The following is an 11453-nucleotide window of genomic DNA, read 5'->3' on the forward strand; positions in this document are numbered from 1 at the left end:
TCTTAGGAAAGCTCTAAAATCATTGTGTGTTGCTTACAGCTTCAAAGTGTTCGCCAAGTTGGACAAGAAAACGGACGAAAACTTGAGCGACTTCTACAAGGTGTTCATTGCCATGTGCAAGCGGCAGGCCGGTGTCAAGCTAAGCGATGACGAGAAAGGCCTGGAAGGGCTGGTGGATGATGTGACGGAAGATCATGCCAAGTTGATTCTGGATCGTTTGGAGCTCCTATCAAAGGCACGCCAAATAGTGAAGCACCCGAAGCTGGACGAGAACATACGGCTGTGCGAGAACAACCTGGATACGCCTGACTGGTGGATCCCGGGTCGGCACGATCGAGAACTACTGCGGGCTGTCCTGAAGTACGGCATCTATCGTTCGGAGCAGCTGATCCTCGCGGATCCGGACTTCCCATTCTACGAATCGGCCAAGAAGTATCTTCAGCAGCTGGAGATGCAAATTCAGCTGCAAAACCAGCAACTGCTTAAGATGCAAGCCGATGCTGCGGCTAAAGCTGATGCTGCCGCTGCCGCTGCTGCCAACGCAACGACGGTAAAGCCGGCAGCATCGCCTGAAAAGATGGCAGCTGCAGTTGTGGGTGGAGATTTGCCCGTGAAGCAAGAAAAGGACGCTGTCATTCCCGTTGCAGCCTCGATGGAGGTTGACGGCGAGAAGGCCGTTACCGAGGTATTGCCCAAGTTGGAGCCGGTTGCTCCTCTTTCGCCTGTTAAGAAGGAGGTTGACGAGGTGGTGGAGCCGATCGTTTCTACTACTTCTGACGATAAACCGTCGGAAGAGAAGAATGCAACGATGGAAAGTCCCGAAAAGGTTTCTGAAAATGTTGCCGTAGAAAGCCCGAAAAAGGCTGCTGATGTAAGCCCTGAGGTCCCTAAAGAGGTCGTGCTGGAGCCAGCAAAGGAGTCAGTCGAGAAAGATTCTGTTGAAAAAGAATCGATCGCAGAGAAGGAACCAGTCGAGAAGGAGTGTGCTGTCGAAGCGAACACTGATCCGAATGTAGCTGAAAAGGGACCCGTCGACGAAAAATCACCGAGTTCTCCGGTAAAGGACAACAATGATGTTGAAATGGCTGAAGAGGCAAAGAAGGAGGAAGCTTTGCCAGAGGTTGCCGAAGTCGATAAAGTGACTGAAGACAAGAAAACAGAGGAAAGCACCGATGACAAGGAAATTGTCACTGAAAAGAGTGCGGAACAACCGGAAACTGCGGAAAAAGAGCTTCCGACAGAAACCGAAAAGGAATCGGCAGCTTCAGAGGAAAACGACAAAGAAAAACCGGATACCGAAGAACTGGCTGATGAAAACAAAATGCACATCGACAATGCTGCTACTGTTGAGGATAAGGAAAAAACCGAAGTACCATCAGAGGAAACGGATACCACAAAGTCCGAAGTGGAAGCAGTAGAAGCGGAAAAGGAGGTCGAGAAAATGGCAGATATTGAAAAGGAAGATGCCAAGGAAAAAGAACTCGAGGTAGAAAAAATGGAAACCAGCGATGTGGTAACCGATGCTGGTGAACTGGAGAAGCAGGAAGAAGCTGTCGCTGTTGCCGTACCCGTGCCAGAAGAAACTGAGGCTATGGAAGTTGATGAACAATCAACAGTGGCTGAAAAGGCGGCTGAGAATACCGCAGAGCCACCGAAACAGGAAACTCAAATGGAAGAAGATGCTCAACCTTCGGAGGCAACCGCCGCCCCAATTGCTGGTCCGGCTTCGCCCTCGAACTCGAACAAGACTGACGACGAAAAGAAGTCCGAAGTTGAGGCTCCAGAGTCTCCGAAAGCGAAGGAAGATGTGGACTCATCAAAGGACACAGTAGAAAATAAGGATAAGGAAGAATCTTCCGAGGAGGCCAAGAAGGAAGATGTTCCCGAGGAGGCTGCTAAGGAAGTTGTGGACGCTGTTGAGAAGGAAAAATCAGATGAAGAACCAGTGATTGAAAAGGAGCTGGTAGAAGCACCGAGCGAAAAGACGGCCGATAAGGAGGAAGCAAAGGCTGAAACGGTAGAAGCCCCTTCGTCACCCACAAAGGATACGAGCGATGTTGTGCCTGCAGTAAACGAGCAGGAAAAGCCGGCTGAACCAGAGCCTGAACAGGTTAAGGAAGCTGTAAAAGAAGTTGTAGCTGAGGCTGCTGAAAAGAGTGCTGAGAGTACCGATGAGAAACCAGCCGAGCAACCAGCTGAGAAGCCGGTTGAGAAGCCAGTTGAGAAGGCAGTCGAAGCTACGGCGGAAGTTGTTGCAGTGGAAAAGCCTGTCGATGATGTGGTGGTGGTCGCGTCGACGGACGGAAAGGAATTGGTGGAAGTAGCCAAACCTCCCGCCCGATCTCCATCGCCAGATGTAATTATCGTCGAGGACAAGAAACCGGTCGAGGTGAAGGCGATTGTGAATCTTACCGATGAGGAACGCTGCTCGCAACAGACCGCTGCGCTGAAGGCTCGCTTCCCCGATTTGGAGGTGTTCCAACCGCTGATGAAACTGAAGCAGCTGGACAACAGCCTTACGAAGGAGGATTTGAAGAGTATGTATTGCTTGCTTTCAATCGTGCACGTGTTTTGAACGGTTTGTTCTAATCTCTTATTACAATTCATTTCTCGTTCCGCAGATATGAGCAAATTCGCCAGCATGATCGATACGTCGATGATCGTCAAATGGTTCCGCGACTTTGCACTTGAGCGTCGCGTCGGCCACATCATCTACTGCGTCGAGCATGGCGAATGGCCGGTGGGCAAATCGTACTCGGCCTACACGGGCTGTCTGGGCATCGATCTGGACATTCCACTGTACGAGACGATCAAGCGCATCATCCCGGTGAACGATGACGTGCGTCGGTCGGCGTCCAGCACGCCGGATGTGATTACGATCACCACCGATCATCAGAATGCGAAGCAGATCAGCAATCAGGCTGCAGCGATACAGCAGCAGGCCAGTGGCATTGGTGGTATCGGCTCTGCCGGAGCGAACATCAGCACCGGTAGTAGTAGTAGTGGTGGTGCTGGTGGTGTCCTTGGGGCAGCAGCGTCATCGTCAGCCGCGCTGAATCATCAATCGATGACGGCGGCGGCGGCGGCGGCAGCACATGCGGCCGCTGCTGCACACGCGGCAGCAGCAGCTGGCGTAGCAGTACCGCCTGCAAGTAAGAAACGCAAACGCCACATTGCTATCGATGTTGAAACCGAGCGAGCGAAATTGCATGCGCTACTGAATAACACCCAGAGTCCAGGTAATGAACGATTTATGATGATTTTAGCTGCTAGGTTGTTAAAATGTGCGTTAACATGTTTCGAACACTGCTTTTCTGATTTGTTTTACTGAACTTTAAAGGCTCCTTAAAGGCTTAAAGGCTGAACCTAAAAACGTTTATTACTACCAAGAAACATTCTAACGCTAACATTAAAGGATGAATGTCAATTAAATGCTTTGATTGAATGAGTCTAACATTCTGAGCCTCTTCTGTTTTTGTTCCCGCAGTTCCCACTGGAAGCTCAAAAGTGCAGCCCTCGCATACATCAACATCGAACAGCGGTGGCGCTGGAAGTGGCCTCCAGTGGAATGATGACGACGTGCAAGAGGTCGTCAGCAGCAGAAGCAACGCACGAAGTGGCTCGAGTAGCGCCAATTCGAACGTTTTGCAGCCGCCGCCGGCGCACCAGCATGGTCCACGGAATCAGATGTCCTATCCGAAACCGACGCTCATTCCCGGCACTTCTAGTACGCTAACGCCGATCGACCTGTCGTCGAGGTAGGTAGAAAGCGCAAGAATTGTGTTTTACTGATGCCCACTCCGACCGATGTCGATTTTTACTTATACGAATCTTTATTTTCGCCTTTTCTACAGCTACAGTTTACCGAAGGTGAACATCGCTGACATGATCAAGAACAGCAGCAGCATGGGCGGAAGCGGCGGTGCAATGGATCTCAGCGAGGTGCAAGACTTCTCGATCGGAAAGAACAAAAAGTCGTCGTCCAGCAGTCAGCAGCTCCCCAGCGGTATCAGTATTACGAGCGCTAGCGGGCCCGCCTCTAGCATGATGCTGGGCCACCAGCATCAGCAGTCGCCCTCGGCGGCGGTAGCGGCTGCAGCAGCTGCCGGCAAGGGCAAGCTGAACGACATGCTGTCGAAGCTGATGAAGAAGAACAACGTCAGCGTGCCGATCGAGGAGCCGCCGCTCGGCAAGGAAAAGAAGCGGCGCAAGCTGGACGAGATCGTGCTCGGTCTGTCCGCAGCCAAGGAGCACAAGACGATTTTCGGCGATCCGACACCGCCGGGTGGAAGCTTCTCCGGTAGCTCGATGAAGAAGCCGCAGATACCTCCATCGGTATCGGTGACACCGGCTAGTGCGCCAACCTCGGTCAGCCAGCAGCCGCCCCAGAAACCGTTCACCATCACTGTGACGAGCGTGCCCGGCAATCCGAAAGGCAGCCAGGGATCGTCCGGTGTCGGTGGTGGTTCCTCGTCAGCCAGCGGAAACAGTGCGGCAGCGGCCGCAGCAAGTATGCAAGCGGCCCTGCAAGGCATGTCCGGCATGAGTGGCGCTATGTCGACCAAGGACAGCCTGAATGCACTGTTTGCCCAGGCGGCCCAGGTCGAGCAGCAGTCGTTCCTGAAGCAGCAGCAGAAGCTCATTCAATCGCTACCGGCAAATTCGCCGCAGCGCAAGGCGTACGAGGCCATGTTCGCTGAGATGAAGCAGGCCGCCGAGCTGAGCTCGAAGCTGGGCCAGTACGGCAGTGCGCACGACGCGAAGGTGAAAAATTGGCTCGCCGAACAGACGGCCGTCCTCACGGAGCAGGCGATGGGCATGGACTACCTTTCGCGGTCGCGCGGTTCAAGGGGTAGCTCCTCGGCACAGAACTCGCCACAGGGCGGCTCGAGCTCGCGGTCGACGCGTGGCTCCGCCAACAGTCACCAACAGCAGCAGCAGCAGCAACAGCAGCAGCAGCAGCAGCAACATCATCACCAGCAGCAACAACAGCAGCAGCAACAGCAGCAACAACAACAACAAGCTGAAAGCAATCCGATGGCATTCAACTGGAAGAACCTGACCGGGGACGAGTACGTGGCCGTCATAAACAAGATCAACGGCAAGCGGCTCACCGGCAACAAGGCACCGCAGCTGAAGCGGCTCACGCAATGGCTGGCCGACAATCCGGCGTACGAGATCGATCCCAAGTGGGCCGAATCGATAACGCTACCAGGTGGACCGGCGTCAATGTCATCATCGAAGGGCTCGGACGGAGGCGGCTCGACGGCGAAGCAGATGCGAGCAGCGAATGCGGCCGCAGCAGCTGCCGCGAACCAGTACGGTTCGGCAGGTGGTGGCGGAGGCGGCGGTGGTCAACAATCATCGTCCGGGTCGGCGTCATCTTCCTCGTCGAAGAAACACTCCCAGAGCAGCAGCAATGCAGCGGCCGCAGCAGCTGCAGCCGCCGCTGCCAACATGCAGTTCCCGGGTCTGGCCGGACTGAACGCTAACCTGCTCTCCAGCATACCGGGGCTGGGTAGCTTCGACCCGAAAAACAATCCGCTGCTGATGCCGTTCGGTGGCATGCCGGGGCTGGCCGGGCTCGGCGGGCTGGGTAACTTGAACAACATGAATCTCTTCTCGAATCTGGCCGGGCTCGGTGGACTGGCCGGTGCGGGTGGTGGAATGGACGCGCAGAGCCTCGCCGCCATGATGGCTGCCGCCGGGCTCGATCCGACGGCGGCACTTGGTGCTGCAGCGGCCGCTGCTGCCGGTGGCACCCCCACCAAGGGCGGTAGCTCTGGCAGCAAATCGCGCGGCAAATCGTCCGCCGCACAATCTTCGGCTGTGAATGACGGGGCCGGAACGTCCGGGTCGGGCGGTTCCGGACAGCAGGGTGGTGGCTCGTCGTCCAAGAATCAGCAGCAGGCAGCCGCCGCGGCGGCCGCCGCAGCTGCCGCCAGCAGCCAGTTCCCCTTCTTCTTCCCTAACCCAAGCTTACTGTACACACCGCTCGGGCTGGGTGGTCTGAATCCGTACGGGCTGCCGGGTGTGAGCGGCACCACCACCGGTACGTCCACCTCGACGACCACCTCCAGACAGTCGCAATCGAGCAAGCAGAACTCGCGCGGCGGAGGTATGGGATCCGGAGGCAGCTCCTCCCAGTCGGCGTCGTCGCCCGGTGGCAGTGGAAAGGGTCGCGGCTCGTCCAGCTTAAGTCAGCAGCAGCAGCAGCAACAACAGCAGCAAGCAGCCGCTGTAGCAGCAGCACACCAGCAAGCCGCCCGAGAAGCGGCCCAGCTGCAGCAGCTGCTGCTACCGCACGATACGCATCTGCTCGAATCGCTCACGCGCTCCGCCGGCCTGGACATTTCGGCTGCAGCAGCAGCTGCCGCGGCGGCCGCCGCCGGACAGGGAAGCGGCTCCGGAAGCGGGGGCGGTCGTGGTGGAAGCTCATCAAGCGCCTCGGAGAAGCAGCGTGCACGGGAAAGTGCCGCAGCACAGCAAGCGAACAAGCAGGCGCTGGAGAAGTTGGAGCGCGAGCGGCGCAAGATTTTGGAAACGCTTACCGCGGGCGGATTCCCGGCGGACTTGGCCGCCATGCAGGCGGCCTTCAGTGCGACGGGCAAGATGCCTTCCTCTTCGCATTCGTCTTCCTCGTCCTCCAAGGGTGGCAGCAGCAGCAGTGCGGCAGCATCGGCCTCTGCGCAAGCAGCAGCCGCAGCTGCGGCAATGGCGGCGATGACATCGAAGGACATGCAGCTCTCGATACCGCCCGAGTTCAGCCAGGCGCTGTTTGCGGGCATGGCTGCGCACGCGCTGTCCGCTTCGGCCGGTGGCAGCGGTGGGGCAGGATCGAGTGGAGCAGGCGGACGCTCGTCGTCTCCATCGGCGGCCAAGAAGGCTCGTGAACACCAGGACCTAAAGGATGCGTTCGAGCAGCTGAGCAAGAACCCGATCGAGCTGCTCGCCCGCAGTCTCGGCGTTGGGCCGGCGATATCGCTCATCCCGACCTCCTCGACATCGTCCTCCTCGACACAGTCCGTTTCGGAATCGAAACGAGCGCGACAGGAGGCGGCCCAACTGCAGCACCATCTGGCAAAGCTCGACGCAAAGGCACTGCTAATGGGAGCGGGCGGCGGCAGCGGTCAGGACGAGATGAAATCTTCGTCCCGTTCGAGTCGCAACAGTGCGTCGGCGTCTGCTTCGTCGTCGGAAGCGTCGGCAGCCGCCCTGCTAGGGTTGGACAAGGTCACGCTTACGCCGGTAGCTGCGGCTAGTATCGCCGCATCGCTTCCCTCCCAAACGACCATCTCGCTGGCGCCTTCGCCGCTGCCCGGATCGTCCTCGTCGCTGAACCTAAGCTCCAAGAGCCCGGCCCTGTCGACGTCGTCCTCCTCGAGCAGCGGTGGAATGCTGGATCAGCGGGAACGCGAACGCGACCATCATCATCGCGAGCGGGAACGGGAACGGGAGCGCAGCGAGCGTCACGAGCGCCACGAGCGGGACCGGCTCGAGCGACTCGAGCGACGGGAAAGAGACGAACGGGCAGTGGCGGCGGCAGCCGCCGTAATGGCCGCCGAACGCTTGGAACGAACGGCCGAAAGGAGCTTACGTTCGTCGGTCGACAGTAGCATCGCGGCTGATCTTAGTCGTGCGGCCGCCGCAGGACTGTCCGTTTCGTTAGCGACTCCACCGGGTGCGACCGGTGGTGGCAGTGGAGCGTCTTCTTCATCCGCGAGCAGTAACAGCTTACTAGGTGCCACACTAGCCCTGTCCTCACTGACGGGAGCAGGAGCGCCACAGAATCTATCCGCTTCCGGTGGTGGTGCATCATCATCGAGCAGCACCGGCGGCAGTTCCTCGAGCGCTGCTGCATCCGCCGTTCCACCCTCGCCGGTAGAAGGTGGAAGTGGTACGACTGGTGGAAACGGTAGTGGAAGCGGCGGTGCCAGTGGTGGCCATGACATGGATCTGGAAGATTTGATCGCTCCATCGAAGCTGTCCAAGTCGAGCGGTGGCGTGCTGAACGATGAAGAAGTCGATCCGCAGAAGCAAATCATGCTGCTGAAGCAAAAGCAAAAGTTGCTACAACAGGAGCATCTGAAGAAGGTGCACGAAGCGCAGGAAGCGCAGCGGTTGATTGAGCAGCAGCGCATTTTGGCGTCAGCAGCCGCTGCGGCTGCAGCTGCCGAGCAGAAGCAGAAGCAACAGCACCAGTCGGTGGAGCATAACAGCAGCGCAGTAAGTGTGGCGGGAGATGAAGTATCAGAACAACAGCATCATCGATCCGGCTCCGCCGCCTCCCACGGCAAGGAGGAAGACCAGCTAATGGCGATGGAACGTCACGCTGCGAAGCGGCGCCGTGAGCAAAGCCACGAGCGAGCGGATGGAATCGAGAAGGAAAGGGTAGTGACACCCATCCCTGCTCCGCTAGACCAGCGGCACGAGATGGATCTGAGCCCGGAAGAGCTGCCAAAACGGACACGCGAGGAAAGGCCATCCTCGGGCGCGGACATTCACGCGGCAGAACAGCTGGTCCGCGCTGAAGCGGCGGCTGGTGGATCGTACGAAGATCACGAAATGATGCACGGCGGCGGTGGTGAGAAGACAGCAGGAACGTCTGAATCCGATCACGAGCTGGCTGGCGGTGGTGCCGGTGGGTCATCATCCTCCCATCACCACCAAGAGGACGATCGTCGCCGAACGTCCCGGCGGCATCATTCAACGCACCACAACCCTTCGCTGGATGGTGGTGCAACGTCCGGCGCCGAGGACGAGGCAAATCGGTCCGAGTCGGAACGATCGCTTCCCGAAACGGCCCGCAAATCCACCCGCCTCAGCACGGACGCGGCCAACTCGAGCGGCTGTGAGTCTAGCACGGCGACGGCCGCCTCGGCCCTGGTTTCGGCGACACCGTCCGGTAGTGGTGGGGGCAGCGGTGGACGCAGAACGACGCGCAGCAAACGGCCCCGAAGCGGTGAGGATCTGGAATCGCTCGGCGTCCCGGAGCGGAAGCGTGAGCTGCGGTCCAGTGCGGGACGGCAGGCGGCCGCAGCCGCTGCACGGATGGCGGCGGAAGCGAAGGCGGCCGCGGCCGCAGCAGCAGCGGCAGCCGCTGGCGGTACATTCTCCGACAGCAGTACCGGTTCGCTCAACCTGTCCGGCAGTGGGGGCAAAGACCAGCACGACTCGGATAAGGACGATCAACCGATTTGACTAAAAATGAATAAATGACGCTTATAAATGTAGTGTAGTAAGAGAGAGAGAGAGAGAAAGAGAAAGGGTTGGTAGAGAAGGAACGAGTCGCGCGGCGAAGGAAGCAGAGGAAGAGAGAGAGATAAAGGGATATAGTAAGAAATAGATCGATCGACTAAGCTGAGCCTCTTGTTCATATAGAAGAGAGGTAGAAAGAGAGATAGAAAGGAGATGATGGAGAGAGCATATGCGAGATAGACAGATCAGTTACTAGATGTAGAAACTAGTTCATTAAGTGTACAACAGGAAAACTGAAGGAAGGGAAGCAACAACAACTACACGTACGTACTGATATTACCGACAGAGACACACGTGACACACCACGTGTAAAATGAAGAAAACTCACTGTGCTCACAGTAACCGTTGCGTGTGCGTTTTTGGGTGCGTTTTTTGAGTTAAACTTTGGAACGCACCCTCCCCTCTACAAACACACAACAGATCACCACCCACACGGCCATCTTCCGGGTGGGGTTCGTTGGCGAGTGATAGGGATCGAATATTGTAGCGTGTGTGTTTGAGTGTCAACCGCACGGGATGAGGAGGAGGGGATACACATCAACACTCCAATGTGTGGTTCCACAGTCCTTTCATATTGTGGGCGAAAGGAACTGCGGAACAGCACAGAGGGGTAGGGAGTGGTGTAGATCAGTGTCAGGACACGTCTTTCTATGCTCCTGCAAATGACGGTCTTGGGTTTTAGTAAGGCTTTGTGGAATGTCTTATCTTGTGGGAAATCCGATTCCGCTCATTTGCAATGGACCATATAAAGAGTGAAAGAGAGAGTGAATGGGAATGTAGAAGGAGGACTGTTGATATTGAAACACACACATGCAATATTTTTTGCACTATTATCGTCACGCAACCCAATGGGAGGGGGATGGCAAACATCCTTTTGGACGACGCATGCAAAGTGCGGAAAAGAGATTTTTTTTAACAAATCGTAATAACGAATTAACGAAAGCAGCGCAGCGACACATTTCACCCGCAACCAATTGTGCGACACTAATGTAATGGGTGTGTATGTACATGTGTGTGTGTGTAAATGTGTGTGATGGATGTTGGTGGTAATATTGTGTGTGTGTGTGTCCACTAATCAAAACGGAAGGTGTAAAATAGAAATACATAAAATAGAGACAAACAAAAAGCAAATCAGCCCTTCCGGCTCCGCTATAGAGAAAAGCTAGGAACAGAAAGTGTGTGTGTGTGGAAGAAGTGGATGTGGTTCTCGGACCACAATGTAGTAGGTGTGTAGTGGTGTGTACGTGGACGAAGGCGGTGGGCTATATAATACGTAGTCAGTAAGCTATATAAAAGTTTAGAGTAAATCCCATAGCTAAACACACATCCTAGTACACAGTGACAAAGAGGTGTGTACGTGACTGTGTGTGCGTGTAGGTCGTACGATGTGTAGTGGTGAAAAAGGGAGAGAGAGAGAGAGCGAGGGAAATTCAAAAGAGGTAGAAGAAAAGCCACTCTCAAGAGTTCAACCCCCCAATGCCTGTGCTTGGATTTGGGGGGGTTTGATACAATTGTTCCCCGTCTTTTTATCTATTGGAACAAGGCAAAACAACAACAACAAAAACACACATACAAACAATTTAAATAATAACTATAATTATTTATTTTTGAAATTACTCTGTTTATTTTTTATTAGACTCATTCTTCAATTAGTTTACTCTTCTACCCCTAGCGTGTAGCGTGTGTGAACGTTGAAGAGGGTAACCAAAGTTGGGCAGATTGGGATATGACACATAAACACGGTGGGGAAAGGCACACCAAATATCACACGGTCTGCGGCTGCTGCTCAGTGCCCCTTTCTACCATCATCATCATCACTACTCATTGCTGTTGTTGCTGTGGGGTTACGCTTGTTGCTGGCTTGCGAAGCTTACATAGTAGGCTAAGAGTGTACAGCACTTGAACAGATCGTGTGGATTTTTTTTTGGAAGGCCGTAGTGTAGTGTTTGCTCTGCTTGTGGTTGCCTTCTGTTCACTGTACATAAATACATACCTGAGAGAGAAAGAGAGAGGAGAGGGGAAGGACACAGCACTCTCGTTTTTTTTCTCTTGATACTTGAGTCCCGGGTTTGACGTAGGAATGAAGATGGGAAAGGAGAAGCGCAGGCAGGAGAAAGAAGAAGGGGATCGTGTACTGTAAAGGAAAAAATCTATAAACTAATAGGTCTAACAAATATGAAACACAACAACACACA

General features: G+C 55.3%; 1 protein-coding gene across 10 annotated transcripts in view; it reads left to right on the forward strand.

The window, feature by feature from the left end:
* Positions 1-11453, forward strand: part of LOC121595563 — a 62128-nt gene that overhangs the window by 50045 nt on the left and 630 nt on the right. For all 10 annotated transcript variants that reach the window (XM_041919612.1, XM_041919619.1, XM_041919622.1 and 7 more), the window contains 4 exons: positions 40-2537; positions 2622-3239; positions 3488-3758; positions 3855-11453. The exon at positions 3855-11453 is cut by the window's right edge and continues 630 nt beyond it. In XM_041919612.1, the coding sequence (XP_041775546.1) occupies positions 40-2537; positions 2622-3239; positions 3488-3758; positions 3855-9201 (8734 nt within the window). In that variant the 3' untranslated portion in view covers positions 9202-11453. The remainder of the gene's footprint in view (positions 1-39; positions 2538-2621; positions 3240-3487; positions 3759-3854) is intronic.

Source organism: Anopheles merus, chromosome 3R (assembly GCF_017562075.2).
Source record: "Anopheles merus strain MAF chromosome 3R, AmerM5.1, whole genome shotgun sequence".
Taxonomy (NCBI): Eukaryota; Metazoa; Arthropoda; class Insecta; order Diptera; family Culicidae; genus Anopheles; species Anopheles merus.